At 44.6% G+C, this 18,101-nt stretch overlaps 2 protein-coding genes across 11 annotated transcripts in view; one reads left to right on the top strand and one right to left on the bottom strand.

Moving 5' to 3' along the window:
• The window catches only part of LOC125936457 (serine/threonine-protein phosphatase 4 regulatory subunit 1-like), an 82,694-nt gene extending 78,977 nt beyond the window's left edge, over positions 1–3,717 (bottom strand). For 3 of the 8 annotated variants that reach the window (XM_049650557.1, XM_049650560.1, XM_049650561.1), the window contains exons 1-2: positions 3,672–3,717; positions 3,474–3,518 (exon numbers count right to left, since the gene is read on the bottom strand). In XM_049650557.1, the coding sequence (XP_049506514.1) occupies positions 3,474–3,518; positions 3,672–3,678 (52 nt within the window). In that variant the 5' untranslated portion in view covers positions 3,679–3,717. Of the gene's footprint in view, positions 1–308; positions 3,644–3,671 lie in introns of those variants that run through there. The other 5 variants (XM_049650559.1, XM_049650564.1, XM_049650565.1 and 2 more) reach the window with 5 other exon arrangements.
• Positions 3,718–3,777: 60 nt separating this feature from the next.
• RAB22A (RAB22A, member RAS oncogene family) overlaps positions 3,778–18,101 on the top strand; it is a 57,219-nt gene continuing 42,895 nt past the window's right edge. Inside the window, exons 1-2 of one of the 3 annotated variants that reach the window (XM_049650568.1) lie at positions 3,778–4,155; positions 5,135–5,214. In XM_049650568.1, the coding sequence (XP_049506525.1) occupies positions 4,120–4,155; positions 5,135–5,214 (116 nt within the window). In that variant the 5' untranslated portion in view covers positions 3,778–4,119. The remainder of the gene's footprint in view (positions 4,156–5,134; positions 5,215–18,101) is intronic. The other 2 variants (XM_049650567.1, XM_049650566.1) reach the window with 2 other exon arrangements.

The following is an 18,101-nucleotide window of genomic DNA, read 5'->3' as shown; positions in this document are numbered from 1 at the left end:
GGTGAAATGGAATGCTTTTTGCTCTGGAGGATGTCTCTTATTCAAGCTTAAACATACACTGCTCCTTCCAGCAGTAAGATCCAAGTAGGCTGTCTATATTCCTCTGACTTAACAATCCTATTTTCTACAAAAGTTCAGATATCCTTTGCGGACACCGAGGTTTTCCATTCAATAGAAGCATGCCCTCTCCAACTTCTTTCGTAGATAGATACCTCTTAAAAACTAAACCTCTGAAAAACAAACACACTGTTCCCTAAATGCTAATACAGTCTATCAGTCTGTCTTTTGAAGCTGAAAATGCATCTTACTGTAACTCTGTAGTGCCTTCAGAACTGGGAATCCAGCTTTCCAACTCTTTGTGCAGATGTTTGGTCACAGATGAAACTTCCATTTTTTAAAACCTGTACTGTGGACATTTTCACACACACATGCAAAAACAGAGAGAACAGTATAATAAACCCGCCGTCCCCGGCAACCCGCCTCAACAAGTATCAATATTCTGCCCTTCTTCTCCCCCTTATCCTTCCTCCCCACTTTGTGCCTGTTTATTGTTTGCTGCGGTATCTGAAAGCAGACCTCCCGCATCAAATCATTTCGCCCATAAACACTTGCTTGTTTCTGTTAGATAAGGCCTTTTCTCCTTTGAACGAAACTGATGTGACTACCACATCTGACAGAATTCATAATAATCCTTACCATCAGCTACCACCCAGTCCAAGTTCAATTTTCCCCAACTGTCTCAATAATGTCTTGTCAAAGCTGGTTTGTTCAACTAAGAGCCCAAGTATAGGTCACTTAGGTGTCTTTTCATCCACAATGGATTGCGCTCGGGGTGTTTTTTGGTGTGTTTTTTTTCCCACCTACCACCGACACAGGCTTACATTCTAATCGGCCGACAGACCTTACTGAGAGTAATACCTGTTCAGGCTGCACACGCTGTAAGCAAATTCATAGGCCCCTTAGGCACAAACTCACAAAGCTCCACTTTCCAGTGCAATCCTCCACCGGGACCAATATGCCAGGCCACCGCACACACTTTCTGCTCTCGAGAGAAGGAATTTAGCAAGCTAACTCTCTAAAATTAAATTTTTTTCTGTGCTGCGATGGCCTGAAGACTCTGAATGATTTTTAAAAAACAAGGCATCCATTCATTAAGGCTTTTTTTTTTTTTAAGTTAGTCAAATTTAATCAAGAATCCCCAAGTAAATCAGACAAGCCTTGCAATCCATTACTGTTCCAAGTCACAACTGTAATTAATTAATTATATGCCTAGCTCACACAGGACATTGGGTTATACAAAGGGTGACCTGTGTCCCTGCCCACCGCGACTGACCGCCTAAATGAAGCAGTTACCGCATCACTTGGACAAAACACCCAAGGAAGACGACACAAAACCACTCAAACTGACAGCCGTGCCCCTAGCATTAGGTTAAGAATATCTGAGGTAGATCTGGGTGGCAGGAAAAAAAAGGACAAGGGTCAAAAGGGACAGAGCGTGACTGCTGGTTCGATCACTTATGAGCTGTAGCAGATTCAGAGCCATAATGGTAGTTTCCTTCTCTGTTGGGGCAAGTCTTCAGCAGTCTGCTACAGAATATTTAAGGCCTCCTCTAGTATTAGGTCCAAATACCCAGTACTTGCTCAAACAAGGCCAAAGTAAAATCACAATTATTTTTTCCTAGAGTCTTAGTGCCTTTTGGTACATATATACAAAAAAGACAAGGACGTGAGCCGCCAGGAAAGAGGCCCAACTGCCTGCAGCCACCATGCTTTGAGAATCCCAACCAAACCAAGTGGAAAAGACACCTGGAGAACAGAGGTCCTGTCTGACAGTCTGGTGAGATCTCCTGCGCGTGAAGCCATCTCGGACCTTCTCACCTTCCCAGAGTTCAACGGAGAACACATGAAGCTTCTGAATCACCCAGTCAACCCACAGAACTGTTAGCAATAATAAAATGCTGTTGGTTTAAGTCATTAAGTTTTGGGGTGATTCGTTAGGTAAGGAAAACCGTCAGCAATCAGCCTTTCCAGCCAGGCCAAATGGCAAATCCATCAATAAAAGGGGACTTAACAGAAGCTCACTGATGTTCACCAATGGAAATGCTACATTCCTTCCATTCACAGATGCCCCCTGGCTGAAAACACTCATCTCTGTGAACCCAGGGTCTATACTGCATCTGGCTCACCAGTGTTAAGCAAGTATGAATAATGACCACGTTGATAACAATAATGATAGCAGCTATTGTTTACTGAGTGTTTATATACAGGGCTTGACGCAAAACCTTTTACTCACTTTACTTCACAAAAGCCTTTGACATGGAACACTATTATGCCCCTTTTACAGATGAGGCCACTGAGGCCAAGATCACATAGCCAGTAAAGATGACACAGGACCTCCTTCATCCTCTGGCCATTTGACTCCAGAACCTGTGCTCCTAACCATTGGCTTTATTACCCCTTCAAGTGCCATCCTACTTTAATAATGTTGCTTCCTTCTAAAAGAGATAAATGTCTGTAAAGCAAAGCGTTTAAAACCGTGCCTGACCCGTGGTAAGTTTCCAGCAAACACCAACTCTTGCTATTAGGAACCTGTGGACGGGGTAGGAAATTAACAGTAGCTATTTTCATGCGTGTTCAGGACTCCTTTACCAGCCAAGCATCCCGGGGTTGGGTCGTTTTGTTTACAAGTCAGCTCTCCTCCTGGACTGTGAACCCCTGGGCGCTGCCCCTGTTTCTGGCTCTTCTTTGTAGGTCTAGGGAGCTGCACGTGGCCTGGCCCAGAACAAGTAGGTGCTCAAGAAATGTTTGTTGAACGGAAAGGAAATGCTTCATTTACCACAAATGGGGATTTGCATTTACAGGATGACACCTCCCCCCGCCCGCAGTCCTTAAGGCGATTCCAAAGAGAAGGAGAGCGCAGGAAGGGCCAAGTTTAGGAGACCCACCCCAGGAAGGAAGGCGCCAAAGGGGCTCCTTGGGATAAGTGATGGAGCTGGGCTTGTGGCCAGTCCACGTGAGAAGTCCGTGCAAGTCTGTGGCCGGCCACAAGGAGGGCGGGACCAACCAAACTCTGAAACTCCGCGGCACTGGGAAAAGTCCCAGGGAAAAAGTGGAGGCCCTGGGTGGGAGGTGGCCGCGCCTCCTCTCGCCCCCAGTCACCAGGACTTGGGGCAAGCCCCCGCACCCTCCCCGGCCGCGGCGGGCGAGGAGGAGGAAGAGAAAGAAAGTGACCGGAAGTCAGAAGTTTCCCAACAACGACCAAAATCCTCCCTCAGGAGGGGAGGGCTCCCCATCCTCGCCCGGCTCCGCCCAGTGAGGAGGGACCGCCACCAGTGCATCCAGGAAGTTGGGGGTCCTGTTCTTCTGTCCCAACAGGGAGGGCCTGGCCTGTAGCTCTCCCGCGGCGTTCCGTGCACCCCGAATTCCCTGAGAGGTTCCCCGGGAGGGGCGGGGGCGCCCCAACTGATACTTACAATCTTCTAAGTCATCGTGCAAGTCCACAAAGTACAGAGGGATCTCTGAAAACCAAGAAACACACAGGAGTTACACATAAGGAGGGGGACCGCGGCAGGCGGGCTCAGGGGCGGGCGGGGGTCCCCGGGCCTCCTGGGGTGGTCCGGCTTGGGGGCGGAGGGGGCCGCCCCTGCGCCCAGGGAGCCAACCCCACTCACCCGCCATCTTGGGATGGGCCAGGAGGCGGGGTCCGCGCGGGGGGGGGGGGGGGGGGGGGGGGGGGGGGGGGCCTAGGGCTCCGGGCCCCGCCCCCCAGGGCCGGCACCTCCCCGCGAGCCTCGCGGCGCCGGCCGACCCCGCCCTCCCGGCGAAGGTGGCTGCCGAGGTGGGCGGGGAGGTCAGGTGACCCGGCAAGGCGTCCCAAGATGGCGGCGGCGGCGGCGCCCGGGAGGCCGGAGCACCGTCCGGGCTGCTGAGGCGGGCCCCGCGCGGCTGGCGGCGGACGGGACGGGCCGAGGGCTGGCGAGCGGACGGCCGCCGCCTCTGCGCGCCCCGCGGCCGGGGCTGAGCCGTGCGGCGGCGGCGCCGGGGGATGCTCGTGCTGGGCCCGGCCTCTCCCTCTTCAACTTAGGGCGGCGGCGGGCCCGCGCCCCTGGCTCCCGGGCCATGGCGCTGAGGGAGCTCAAAGTGTGTCTGCTGGGGGTGAGTGGCGGCCGGCCGGCCGGGAGGGCCGCGGGAGGCCAGGCAGGCCGAGGACCCAAGCGTGCCCGAGTCCCCTCCGCCCCTTCCCCCAGCCCCCGTGCGGGACTTGCCCCGGGACCCTCCCTCCGGCCCCCGGGTCATCCTTGCCCCCCTTGCCACCCGCCCCTGAGGGTCCTACTGGCCGGAGGGACCCTCTCCCCTGTTCCTCCCTGGAGCCCCGGGACTCCTCCCGCCCCCAGAGGGTGAGGAGCCTTCCCTGCCTCTCCGTTGCGTCTAGGTTGAGAGCAGCTCCCAAATAGTTTCCTACTAAGGTACTAGTTAGAAGTTGGCCAAGTCTTCCAGAGTGAAACCAATAGCAGGTCTTCAGGTTTTACAAGCAGCGTCCTCTCCTTTCTCGTTCGTTTGGAGTTTTTGAACTTGTGGGGTAACCCCCCCCCCTTCTCGCAGAGTTACTTTCTTGGGGGAAAGTTCAGATCACGAAACTCCAAGAACTAGTTGGAAGCTTCAGCTTCCTGCCTTGTCAGGGCAACGTTGCCTCTTGAGATCCCGCTTTGCACAGAGAATGCTCTCCTGTCTGAGTTGCTGCTGTAGAGAGTGGAAGGGATTCCAATAACTAGCCTGCCCCCTTCCCAAATAGGGTGGGGCTGTGATTTATCCGGGATTACTCAGAAGGAATTCAAGAGTTCATAGTTTACTTATACACGTTAACAAGAGAGTTTGTCACTTTTCACACTAAGCCGCGACTTTGGGTTTTTCAGAAGGTTCTAATGGCTCCTAGAAACTGCAAAACCCCTCTCCTGCAGTGCATTTTGAAATCTAATTACTCCCGCTGGATGTTTATGAAAACCTTCTTTGTGTCTCTTAATTTCTGAAACTTAGCACGTACAGCGATTTTTCTGAAATCCTGCACGCATGGCCCAACGTTGTTTTCGCTGTCTGCAAGCAAGGAGATTTATTTGTGTGTCTCCTTCTCTTTCAGGATACAGGTGTAGGTAAATCGAGCATCGTATGGCGGTTCGTGGAAGACAGTTTTGATCCGAACATCAACCCGACAATAGGGTAAGAGATTAAATCTGTTGACTGTGTAGCTAAAGGCCTATCGGAAGTCCTTCCAAATTAAAAAGTGTGTTACGGGAGAGGGAGTGGGTGTGCGTTCACCGGTGGCAGTTTCCATCATCTCTGGAAGGACTTGAAAGTACCGTGAGGGGCGCCTGGGTGGCTCAGTCGGTTGAGTGGCCGACTTCGGCTCAGGTCATGATCTCGCGGTCCGTGAGTTCGAGCCCCGTGTCGGGCTCTGGGCTGACGGCTGGGAGCCTGGAGCCTGTTTCGGATTCTGTGTCTCCCTCTCTCTGACCCTCCCCCGTTCATGCTCTGTCTCTCTCTGTCTCAAAAATAAATAAACGTTAAAAAAATAATTTTTTTTTAATTAAAAAAAAAAAAAAAAAAAAAAAAAGAAAGTACCGTGAGGACCGGTGTGTTTGGGGAAAGTTGTCTTTTGATTTGTGAGGTGAACACTTCACACTAAAAATCCAAGTTAAAGTTTTACGTAGAGCGTGCTTCAGTCTGTAAATATGAACGACAATTACGTCTTGAAATAAAGCAGAAGAAAAGAGGTCCTGGTAATCCTCTTTCAGGGACATCAACTGGAAGATACTTAGATGGTTTTAGTTCTTTTCCTGAAAAGTGGGAGGCATCTGTCAGACTGGGAGGGCTGGCACGTGGGTAAGCGGACGCCCAGGACAGCGCTTCTGGCCGCGTCACCACTGCTCCTGTCTCCTTCTCATACATTCCTGCGCAAGTAGGAATAATGAATTAATGCATTAATGTTGAAATGGCAGCTTTTTCCTGGTGTCTGGTTCTTTGGGTAAGTGAAACTGACTGGCTATATAGGTTTTTGTGAGAAAACCTTTCAGGGTAACTAAGTATTGTAATACTAAGACTTTTGCTGTGAGAAGTTGTGTCTTACAGGTTTTACTACTGTGCGAGGCTTATAAAATTAAATAGCTGCTATGCTATTTTTATTGCAAACCCCCAATCAAATGGTATCTTCCATTTAAAGAAACATTCAGTGCTCCTGCAGAAACACTTTACAACGTACACAATCCCGTTTGCAGGCATGGAGGTGAAACCACCACTATCGTTCTGAAATTAAAATGCCTTTCTGTATCCTTCAAGAAAGAACCGCGTATGTGCACTTGTGTAAAACGTGACCTCATCCGCCTTCGGGCCTGCCTGTTGCTACCTGCCTGGGAAAGCGAAGTGACAGGAAGTGATAGCAAGTCGTGCTGGTGACTCAGTGCGTGACACATTTCACACCAGGTCAGAGCTGGAAACACGGCTCTGGAATACGCAGACGCCACCTTGGTGAAAAGTGCTCTCTCAGACAAGGAGACAGAACAGGAGGGGTACGGTTCCGGTGGTGGTGATGAGGCCAGCAGCCCCATCCTGGGCGTCCACTTCCCCAGCCTGGGTGGGTTCCCCCACCTTGACTCCCGCTCTCTTCACCAGGGGGTCTTGGCTCACATTTCACAGGCAAGAGGAAGATGAGGTTTCCCTTCATTTCCTTCCACTTGGTTTCTTTTCTCTCGGCCTCCGCAGGTATCTTCCTCCTTTTGTGACCAGCTCCCCTCATCACCACTTGTCCCTTTCTTCTTCCCGCGCCCCGCCTCCTTGTCACGGCCTGCAAACGTGTCCCCGACTCACCTGCTGTCCTAAGACCATACCATTTCCCAAGCCTGCCGTGCCGGTGGCGGGGAACTCCTGGAAGAGAGGTTGCTGCTCCCTCAACTGCCGTTCACTCTTGGACCTACTGTTGTCTCCATTCCACCCCCAGCATCCCACTGAAACCACCTTCCCTCCGTACTGGTTTCCATCGAGTTGACAAAAACAAGAAACAAGGGCTTTTTTTTTTTTTTTTTTTTTCTTTATTCATTGAGCGCTTTCTATATGCCACATGCTGGACTGGGTGCTGGTAATTTAAGCCAGGGGTCAGCGGACCGGACCTTTGGCCTCCCTGCTGTTTTTATAGATAAAACTTTACCGAATCACAGTCGTACTTACGCACACACTGTCTCCACTGCTCTCTGGCTACAGAATAGTTGTGACTAAGGTCCTGTAGCCCAGAAAGTTGAATATATGTGCTGTTGGGCCCTTCTCAGAAAGTTGGCCAACCCCTAATGTAGCTAGAATCGGTTCCTGCCCTGGTGGACCTTCCCTACAAGGAGGAAAGAGATACATCCTAAAACTAACGTGCAGGAAATGATTTATTGGACCTTTATCTGTGCTACCAAAGAGAAACATGGGAGTGTGCTGAGAGCATAATAGGTAACAGGGGCTTGGCCAAACATAAAGGAATGGCTGATTCTCGAGGGAAACAGTGGAGGTGTAAAGCATTTGGAAGCCCTGTTTAAAAATTGGAAGATGAGTGGATGATGCAGTCTTTAATTTTAGCTGTGTTGGAGGGTGCATGGTAGTACCTCATTCTGGTTTTAATTTCCATTTCCCAAAGATGGACGGAGGGCATAGGTGCAGAGGGAGGTAGGAGGGGCAGAATGTCTAAATTCCCATCTTCCACAGAAAGCTCCAATTTAAGTCCAGGCCTGATGGCTCCTAGGGCCCATGCTTCCCCTCACCCCACCCTGTGTGACATATTTGGCCATTAGGGAAGGCCCATGAGTATGGGAGGAGTGAGGGTCTTAGGACAGGAACAGGGATGGCTACCAAGTTCTGCAGGGGACGAGGTCCAAATCACGGGTTGGAAATATGGGCCTGGCCCTAAGGGGAAGCCTGGAGAAGTTGACTTGAGACTACAGTGCACAGGTGAAGTTGAGTTGTGGGAGGGATGAGAGCACTCGTGGGAAACGTGGGGAGCAGGACACAGCTGGGGAAGACCTACATTTGCAAAACAGGCATTGGGGGGACGGGAGAGGAGAAGACAACAAGGGAGCATGATCACGGAGGAAGAGAACTAGGGAAGACAAGGGTTGCCCTCCAGCACGCCAACACCTGGTAAGGGGTGTTGGAGCCTCCCCTGAACTCCAGGACCTGGCCACCCCCCGCTATGCCCTGTTCTCCCGCCTCATCGTTGCTGCCGTCGCCCCTGCCGCTCACTTCCCTCACCGCCAACAACTAGTTAACTTCCACACTTCAAAAACTTTCTTCTTAAACTTTCGATTACAGTTTCTTTTAAAGAGCAAAGGTGTTTTTTGATCAAGTCCAGTGTATCAATTATTTTTATAGTTCATGTTTTTTGTCTTACGCATCCATCCAAAATCATCAAGATTTTCTCCTATGCTTTTGTTTAGAATTCTTACGCCTTTATGTTTTAAATCTTAGTTTATGACTTAATTCTACTAGCTGTAGTTTACTGTGCGAAGGAAGTCAAGGATCATTTTTTTCCCATGTGTCGGTCTAGTCATTATAGCAACATTTGTTAATGATGAATTCTGCATTTATTTAATTAAATTACCTTGGCGCCTCTGTCAAAAATTAGTATGTATGTGCGGGTCCATTTCTGTTGCATGGATCCATTTGTGTATCGTAGTGGTAGTACGATACGTGGCCCTGGTTGCTGTAGATTTGTAGACATCTTGAAATCTGCAAATGTTGAAATCAGGCAGTGTACGGCCATTGTATTCATAGTTTTAAAAATCTGTTTGACTCCTCTCAGTCGTTTATATTTCTGTTTGAACTTTAGAATCGGAATGCCCAATTTGTGAAGAAAAGAAAAACAAAAAAACCCTGAAATTTTCATCGGGAATATAGCTAATCTACTGAATAATTTGGAGACAGTCGACATCTTAACAATATTGTGTCTTCTTATCCGTAAACATGGCATACTTCTGCACTAACTTATTTCTGATTTCTGTCCACAAAGTTTTTTAGTTGTCAGTGTGCAGGCTTTGCACATATTTTGTTAAATTTTTCCCAAGTAGTTTGTGTGTTTTTATGATTAGCAGATGGAATTTTTTTATTTCAGTTTTTATTTATTTATTTTGAGAGAGAGAGAGAGAGGGCACGTGAGAGCAAGCACACGAGCAGGGGTGGGGCAGAGAGAGAAGGAGAGATGGGGGGGGGAAGAGAGAGAATCCCAAGCAAACTCATGCTCAGCATGGAGCCAAACGTGAGGCTCAATCTCATGACTGAAATCATGACCTGAGCTGAACTCAAGAGTCAGCCGCGGGATGCCTGGGTAGCTCAATCCCTTGAGCCTCCAACTCACCTTAGGTCATGAACTTGTGATTCGTGAGTTTGAGCCCCATGTCGGGCTCTGCTGACAGCTCAGAGCCTGGAGCCTACTTTGGATTCTGTGTCTCCCTCTCCCTCTGTTCCTCCCTTCCCCTGCCCGCCCCTCATACTTTGTCTCTCTGTCTCTCAAAATAAAGATTAAAAAAAAAAAAAAAAGAGTCAGTGCTTAACCAACTGAGCCACCCAGCTGCCCCTAATTTCAATTTATTTTTAATGTAATTTGTCAATCTGGCTAACATACAGTGTGTAAAGTGTCCTCTTGGTTTTTGGGGTAGTTTCCTGTAATCTCAATTTTTTTTAATGTTTTTATTTTTGAGAGGGAGGGTGGGAGCATGAGTGGGGGAGGGGCAGAGAGAGAGGGAGACAGAGGATCTGAAGCAGGCTCCACACTGTCACTGCAGGGCCCACTGTGGGGCTTGGACTCATGAACCGCGAGATTATGACTTGAGCCAAAGTCAGCCGCTTAACCGACTGAGCCACGCGGGCACCCCCCTAAATTCAATTTTTAATTGTTTGTTGCTGAAATATAGAATAAATTTTATTTATATGTGTTGGCCTTGTATCTTGTGACTTCCTAAATTTACTTAGTTCAGGCACTTTTTTCGTAGATGCCTTGGGATTTTCTTAGGTGTAAAATCATGTCCTAGGTAATAGACTGTTTTACCTCTTCCTTTCCAATCGGTTTTTTTTTTTTTTTTTTTTTTTTTTTTTTTTTTTTTTTTTTTTTTGCTTGCCATATTACATTAGCTGAGACCTCCAGTACTTTGTTGAGAAGTGGTGAGAGCAGATGTCTTTACCTTATTCCTGATCTTGGGGTAGGAAACATTAGATCTTTTACCATTAAGTTAGATGGTTAGGCCCTAGGTTTTTTTATAGGTGCCCACTGGCAGGTTGAAAAGAAAATGTTCTCCTCTATCCCTAAATCAGTGAGATCTTTCATCAGGAGTTATGTTGAATTCTGTCAGGGGGTTTTGTTTTGTGTTTTGTTTTTACATGTTTTGAACTGTTCTTATTTTCTTTTCGAGTCTTAAAATAGTGGATAACAACAATCTATACTAAAAGATTAAATGTGTTCCTAGGAAAAATTTCACTTGGTTATTGTGCGTTATTTAATACATTATTGGGTTTGGGGGCACCTGGATGGCTCCGCCGGTTAGGCGTCCAACTTCAGCTCAGGTCATGATCTCATGGTTCATGAGTTCGAGCCCCACATGGGCCTCACTGCTGGCTGCCCATCCCCCACTCATTCTCTCTCCATCTCTCACCCCCCCTCCAAAATACATTATTGGGTTTGATTTATTAAAATTTTGCTAAGAGTTTTTGCCTCTATGAGGTGAAGAATTCTCTGTAGTTTTCTATAATGTCTTTTTCTTGTTTCGGTATCAGGGCCTCATAAAAGAAGTTAGGAAATGTTTTCTCCTTTTCTACTTTTTTGCAAGGGTTTATGTAGAATTGGTGTTATTTCTTCCTTAAAGGTTTCGCGTGATTCACAAATAAAGCCATCTGAGTAAGGAGTTTTCTTTGTCAGAGAAATTAACTACAGGGGCGCCTGGCTGGCTCAGTTAAGCATCTAACTCTTAATCTCCACTCAGGTCCTGATCTCACGGTTTGTGAATTGGAGCCCTGCGTTGGGCTCTGTGCTGTCAGCTCGAAGCCTGCTTAAGATTCTCTCTCCCTCCCTCCCTCCCTCCCTCTCTCTGCCCCTCCTCACCTCTCTCTCTCTCTCTCTCTCTCTCTCTCTCTCTCTCAAACATTTTTTTTAATTATTAAAAACAAAATTTTAACAACAGATTAAATTTCTTTAGTAGATACAGGTGTATTCATTTCTTCCCAAGTAAGCTTTGGTAGTTTGTGTTTTACAGTGAATTTGTCTGTTGTATCTGTTTTTTAATTTATTGACATAAAATTCATTTAAAACATTTTATTATCATTTTAATATCTTTAGGATCTGTCCAGTTTACTAATTTTAATGATCTTTTCAAAGAACCAGCTTATTTCATTAATATTTCTATATTTTCTATTTCATTGATTTTTGCTTTTATCTTTGGTTTCTTTTTTTTTTCCTCATTTGCTTATTTTGGCTAATTCTTTTTTTTTTTTAAGTTTTTTAACCTGGAAGTTTAAAAATTTTGTTTTTTAGGCCTTTTTTTTTTTTTTTTTTTTCCCATTATATGAGCATTCAAAACTGTAAATTGGGGCACCTGGGTGGCTCAGTTAAGCATCCGACTTCAGCTCGGGTCATGATCTCACACTCCATGAGTTCGAGCCCCACATCAGGCTCTGTGCTGACAGCTCAGAGCCTGGAGACTGCTTTGGATTCTGTGTCTCCCTCTCTCTCTGCCCCTCCCCGGCTCATGCTCTGTCTTCTGTCTCAAAAATAAAATAAAAACAATTAAAAAAAAAATTAAAAAAAAAAACAATTAAAAAAATTAAAAAAAAAAAACTGTAAATTTCCCTGTAAGAACTGGTTTAAGCGAATCCTACAGATTTTGATACACTGTATTTTCATTTTCATTTAGTTCAGAGTATTTATTTCCCTTGTGATTTGCTTGACCTGTTGGTTGTTGAGAAGTAGTCCCTAACCTCTAATTATTAGGGATTTTCCCGAAATTTTTCGATTATTGATTTCTAGTTTAAATCTATTGTGGTCAGAAAATGTATTCACTATTATTTCAGACCTTTTACATCTGACATTTGTTTTATGGTCTAGAATATGGTCTTCGCGAATGTTCATGTGCACGAGAAAAAAATGTGTTCTATAAATGTTAGCTTGGTTAACAGCACTGTTTATGTCTTTATCTTTACTGTTTTTCCCCCCCTCTCATTTGCAGTGACAGGAGTGTTTGAAATCCAACCCGAATTGAGAATTTGTCTATTTCTCTTTTGTTCAATTTAATCAGTTTTTGTTCATGTATTTTGAAGCTCTTAGATTGAGTGTTTCCACGTGTCGCATTATTTTTCTTGATAACTTGACCCCCTCGCCATCATAAAACATCTTTTTCCCTGGTAATAGCCCTGATTCTGAATTTTACTTTAGAAATTAATACAGGCTCTTCAGCTCTCTGTTGATTAGTGTTTGCGTATCTTTTCCCATCCATTTACATTTAACCCGTTTATGTCATCTATTTGAAGGAGGTTTCTTGTAGACAGCATTATGGGTCCAGCTTTTAAGCTTAATCTGACAGTCTCTACTTTTAAATTGGAGTGTTTAGACCTTTACTGTTCAACACGGTTGCCAAAGCCCCATGTGGCTATTTGAACTTAAGTTAATATTAAAAATTTAGTTCCTCAGTCATCCGAGCTATCTTTCAGTTCTCATGAAAAGAAGCTGTGTTGCATAATACTGATTTGAACCATTTTGGGGGCACCTGGGTGGCTCAACCAGTTAGGCGTCTGACTTCGGCTCAGGTCCTGATCTCACCGTTTGTGGGTTTGAGCCCCACGTGGGGCTCTCTGCTCTCAGCCAGCACAGAGCCCGCTTCAGATCCTCTGTTCCCTTCTCTCTCTGCCCCTCCCCCGCTTGCACGCATGCAGTCTCTCAAAAATAAAATAAATGTTAAAACAGACAAACCATTTTTACTTCTTTGAAAAAGACCATTTTTATTGCTTGTAACCATCAATATGGTTTGGCTTAAATCTACCTTCCTATTTGGCCCATGTTGATGATTCCATTTCAGCTCCACTGTCTGCTTGGTAGCTCTGTTTCTTTGCTTTATCACTTTGGTGGTTGCGCTAGGATTTACAACGTACTTCGTTTTCGGTCTACCTTCAAATAATACACAATTTTCACATATGGTAGAAGAACCTTACAAGAATATACTTTCGTTTTCCCTCTTGTGCTTTGTGCTATTACCGGGATATGTTTCACTCTTCACTCCTGCATCTTACAAGATTCATAATATACTTTTTTTTTTTTTTTTTTTTTTGGCCTCAGTCAGAATGGATCAGCGATCCTTTAAAGAGACTGTTGGTCTTTTTTCCCGGGTCCTTGTGCCAATATCACAGTTTTTTCACTTCTGTATCTTTGTGATGAGTCTTAATGTCCAATGATGTGGCCTTGTGTTATTCTTCAAGAATGTCTTGCCTTGCATTTCCATATAAACATTAAAAAATCGTCTTGTCCATTCTCACACATACCAACATGTTAATCTCCACTGTTTCTGATTGGCATTCCACGGAATTTATAGATCAGTTTGGAAAGAAATGACCTTTTTATGATATTGAATTTTCTAATGTATGAACATTGATTATTCCATTTATTAGACAAGCTTCTTTATTTTCTCTCAGTGTTTTTTCTACTTCTCTATATAGTGGACTTGCACATTTTTCATTATATTTATCCTAAGGGTTTGATGTTCCAAAGCAATTTTATGCTGTTAATATACTATATGGTACTGTTTTGAAATGTACTCATTTCTAATCTTAAACTTTTTATTTCTTTTTTTATTGAATTGAGTAGGATCTCCAGTACAATATTGAATAGAAATGTGGTCCTGGGTATCCTTATTCTAATCTTAAGGGGAAAGCTTTCACTGTCATACTATTAAATATATTTGCTGTAGGTTTTTTGTTTTTTGAGTGTTTTTTTTTTTTGTCCATGTGCCTCATCACATTACAGAGTGTCCTTCTTTACATCATTTGCTGGGATTTTTTTTTTTCTTTTTTTACGTGAACAAGTGTGGGGTTTATCAAAAGATTTTTGTACATCTACTGGATCAGTCATGTAATTATTCTCTTTTATGCTGTTAATGTGGTAAATTACACTGCTGAATTTTCTTGGAATAGATCCACTTAGATCATGATGTATTATTCTTTTTATATATCACTGGCTTTAGTTCGCTATTTTTTGGGCTTTTTGTGTATGTTTCAGTAAGATTGTCATGTAATAATTTTGTAATGTGCATGTCAAGTTTGGTGTCAGGGTTTTGCTTCTCTTACAAAATGAGCTGGGATACTCTTCTACCGAAGAGTTTGTATAAAATTGCTCTTAGTTTTTAAGTGATTAGTAAAATTCATCAGTGATGCCATCTGGGCTTCTAGGCATCCTTGTAGAGTGGAGTTTAAGGAGCCAATTTCTTTTCAGAGTTGTAAGGTTATTCATTTACACATTATCTATTTCTTCTTGTATTGGTTTTGATATTGGAGTCTTGTGGGTTTTTTAAGGATTTTGGCTCTTCCATAAACTTTTTCCAATTCGCATAAAGGTGTTAAGATTCTAAACTGATAACCCCTTTTACATTTCTAACATGAGTTTTGCCCTTGATCGGCTCTACACTATGTCCACTTTGTAATTCATTAATTTCTGCTCGTATCTTGATTGTTTCTGTCCTATTCAATGTGCTGCTCTTTTCTAACTTCTTGAGGTAGATGATTATATCATTGATTCTCAGTCCCTATTTTTTTCACGCCCGCAAGACGGGGAGGGGCAGAGAGAGAGCATCCCCAGCAGGGATTCCGATATGGACCTCAGTCTCACGAACTGTGAGATCACCACCGGAGCTAAAATCAGGAGCTGGACACTCAACCGACTGAGCCACCCAGGCACCCCAGTTGTAGTGATTACATTTTGAAACCTTAACCATAGCTCTTGCTGATTCCAACAAGTTTTTGTATATGATAATTTCCTTATCGTTCATTTCAGAATGTTTTTCACTTTCTGGTAAGATTACATCCTTGTGGGGGGGTTGGGTGCAGCGCCTGGGAGGCTCAGTCGGTTGAGCTTCCGACTTCGGCTCAGGTCATGATCTCACAGTTCTTGAGATTGAGCCCCACATCAGGCTCTATGCTGACAGCTCAGAGCTTGGAGCCTGCTTCAGAGTCTGTGTCTCCTCTCTTTCTCTCTGTCCCTCCCCAACTCACACTCTGTCTCTCTCAAAAATAAATAAATGTAAAAAAATAAAAAAACAAAAACAAAAAGATTACATCCTTGGGGCGGCTGGGTGGTTCAGTCGGTTAAGCTTCTGACATCGGCTCCGGTCATAATCTCACGGTTGATGGGTTTGAGCCCCGCATCAGGCTCTCTGCTGTCAGCATGGAACCCACTTTGGATTCTGTGTCCACACCCCCTCTCTCTGCCCCTCCCCTCCTTGTGTGTACACGCTTGCTTTCTCTCAAAAATAAACATTTTTTTAAAAAAAGATTACATCCTTGATTTAAGTGTCATTTAGATGTGTTTCTCAATTTTCAAATACAAGGAAGTTCTCTAGTTAACTTTTTGTTAATGATCACTGACATAATTGTACTGAGGTGACAACGTAATTTTATGATTTAAGTCCTTTAAAATATGATACAGTTTACTATGTGACACAGCATATGTCAATTTTAGGAACACGTATTCCATATGTGTTTGAAAAGTTTGCATACTGTGCACCTGTTAGGTGCTGTATTCTATGAATGGAGTTAGGTCAAGTTCATTAATCATGTTGTTTATTCTTTCTGTTATCCTTGCTAGTTTTTTGGTCTGTCTAAATCCAACAGTTCCTGAGAGAAGTGGATTAGAAACTCTCACCATGGTTATGTGTTTATCTGTTTACCCTGTTCATTCTGTTTCATTTTATCAAAACATTAAGTACCTATAAATTTAGAATTTTATATCTTCCTGGTAATGCAAGCCTTCTAACATTCTGAAATGTACTCTTTTAAGTTCTAGGGTGCATTTTGCCTTGAAGTATAATTTCTTTTGGTTGGGAATTGCGTGCTGCATATTTTCTCATTCTTTTGTTTTTTAACCCTTCCGTGTCTTTATCTTTAAGGTGGGTCTCTTGTAAGCAGCTTATGATTTGATTCTGGTAATGTATCTGGGAGGGTGTATATAACCAACACCCTAATTAAACTCCAGAAATTTACATCACCTCAGAAAGTTCCTTCTGTGAGTCTCATTCCCCTAAGCAGCAGCTGTGGTGATCTCAGTCACTATGGATGGATTTGCCTGTTCTTGAATTTCACCTAAATGAAATAAATGGTGTCTAGTTTATTCTTCATAAAACAAATGTTTTGGAGATTCAGCTGTGTTGCTACATGTATTATAGTACTGCCAATTTTTTAATTGGTGAGTGATGTTCTCATATGAATGGGTCACAATTTATCTCTTCGGGTTTTGGACCTCCAGATCGTTTCCAGGTTTTGGCTCTTGTGACCATAGATACCGTGAACCTTCTTTTACAAGTCTTCTTGTACACATAGGTTTTCATTTCCCTTGGGTAAATAACTAGGTTTGGAATTTCTAGTTCACAGAGTAGGTGGATATATAATTTCATAAGAGGTTTGCAGACAGTTGTCTAGCGTAGTTGTATCATTTTACCCTCCCACTATCAATCAATGTGTAGAATTCCAGCTGTTCTACGTTCTCACCTGTATTTGTCTGTCTTTTTCACATTAGTTGTCCTAGTGGATACAAAATGGTATCTCATTGCACCCTTAATCTGCATTTCCGAGATGACGGATAATGTTACGTATCTTTGCGTGTGCTTTTTTGTCACTCGCCTGTCTTTTATGAAGTGGTATTCAATATTCAGGTCTGTCGCCCATTTTCATTTAGGGTTTGTTTTCTTTTTTATTTTTTAATTTGTTTTAATGTTTATTTATTTTTGAGAGAGAGACAGAGCATGAGCGAGGGAGGGGCACAGAGAGAAGGAGAGGGAGACACAGAATCTGAAGCAGGCTTCAGGCTCCAGACTCTGAGCTCAAAGCATGGAGCCTGACGTGGGGCTCAAACCCACAAACTGCAAAATCATGACCTGAGCCGAGGTCAGACACTTAACTAACTGAGCCACCCGGGCGCCCCTGGAGTTTGTTTTAATTTCCTTAATGAGTTCTTCTGATAAAGAGAAGTTTTAATTTTGATAAAGTCCACGCTATCAATTTTGTCTTTTTTGTTTGTTTGTTTATTTAAAAAAATTTTTTTTAATGTTTATTTTTGACAGAGACAGAACATGGGCGGGGGAGGGGCAGAGAGAGAGGGAGACACAGAATCCCAAGCAGGCTCCAGGCTCCGAGCGGTCAGCACAGAGCCCGACGCGGGGCTCGAACTCACAGACCGGGAGATCATGACCTGAGCCGAAGTCAGCTCAACCGACTGAGCCACCCACGCGCCCCTCAATTTTGTCTTATTTGATTCATGCTTATTTGGTCCTCTCTAAGAAAACTCTGCCTGTCCCAGAGTCTCCACAATATTCTTCTATATTTCCTTCATAGTTTTAGCTTTACGTTGAGTTCTTTGGTCTATCTCAAATTGATTTCTCACCCTTCCTGTGGATCAGGGATCTGAGAGGCTTAGCTGGTGATGGTTCTAGCTCAGAGTCTTTCGTGGTGTTGCAGTCAGTCAGGGCCACAGTCAAATGAAGGCTTGGCTGGGACCGAAGGATCTGCTTCCAAGATGGTGCCCTCACACAGCCGGTGGCCGGAGGCCTCAGCTCAGAACTCTGCCACGTGAGCCTCTCCACAGGGCCGCTTACGTGTCCTCAGAGCAAGGCCGCTGACTTTCCCCAGGACAGGCGAGCCACAGGAGAGCGAGGGGGGGTCGCAGTATACTTCATGACGCATTTAGGAGTCCCCTGCCATGGCTTCTGTTCTTTAGAGGGGTGACCACATTACCCACCCCACGTGTGCAGCACACAGAATGGCGCTCCGCTCTTGAAGTTGGGGGGGGGGGGGGTTGAAACACAAAAACGGGAACATATTCTATAGCTGCCACAATTACA

The sequence above is a fragment of the Panthera uncia genome, assembly GCF_023721935.1.
Source record: "Panthera uncia isolate 11264 chromosome A3 unlocalized genomic scaffold, Puncia_PCG_1.0 HiC_scaffold_11, whole genome shotgun sequence".
Taxonomy (NCBI): Eukaryota; Metazoa; Chordata; class Mammalia; order Carnivora; family Felidae; genus Panthera; species Panthera uncia.
Note: the sequence above shows the minus strand (reverse complement) of the source record. Positions and strands in the feature narration are given on the sequence as shown.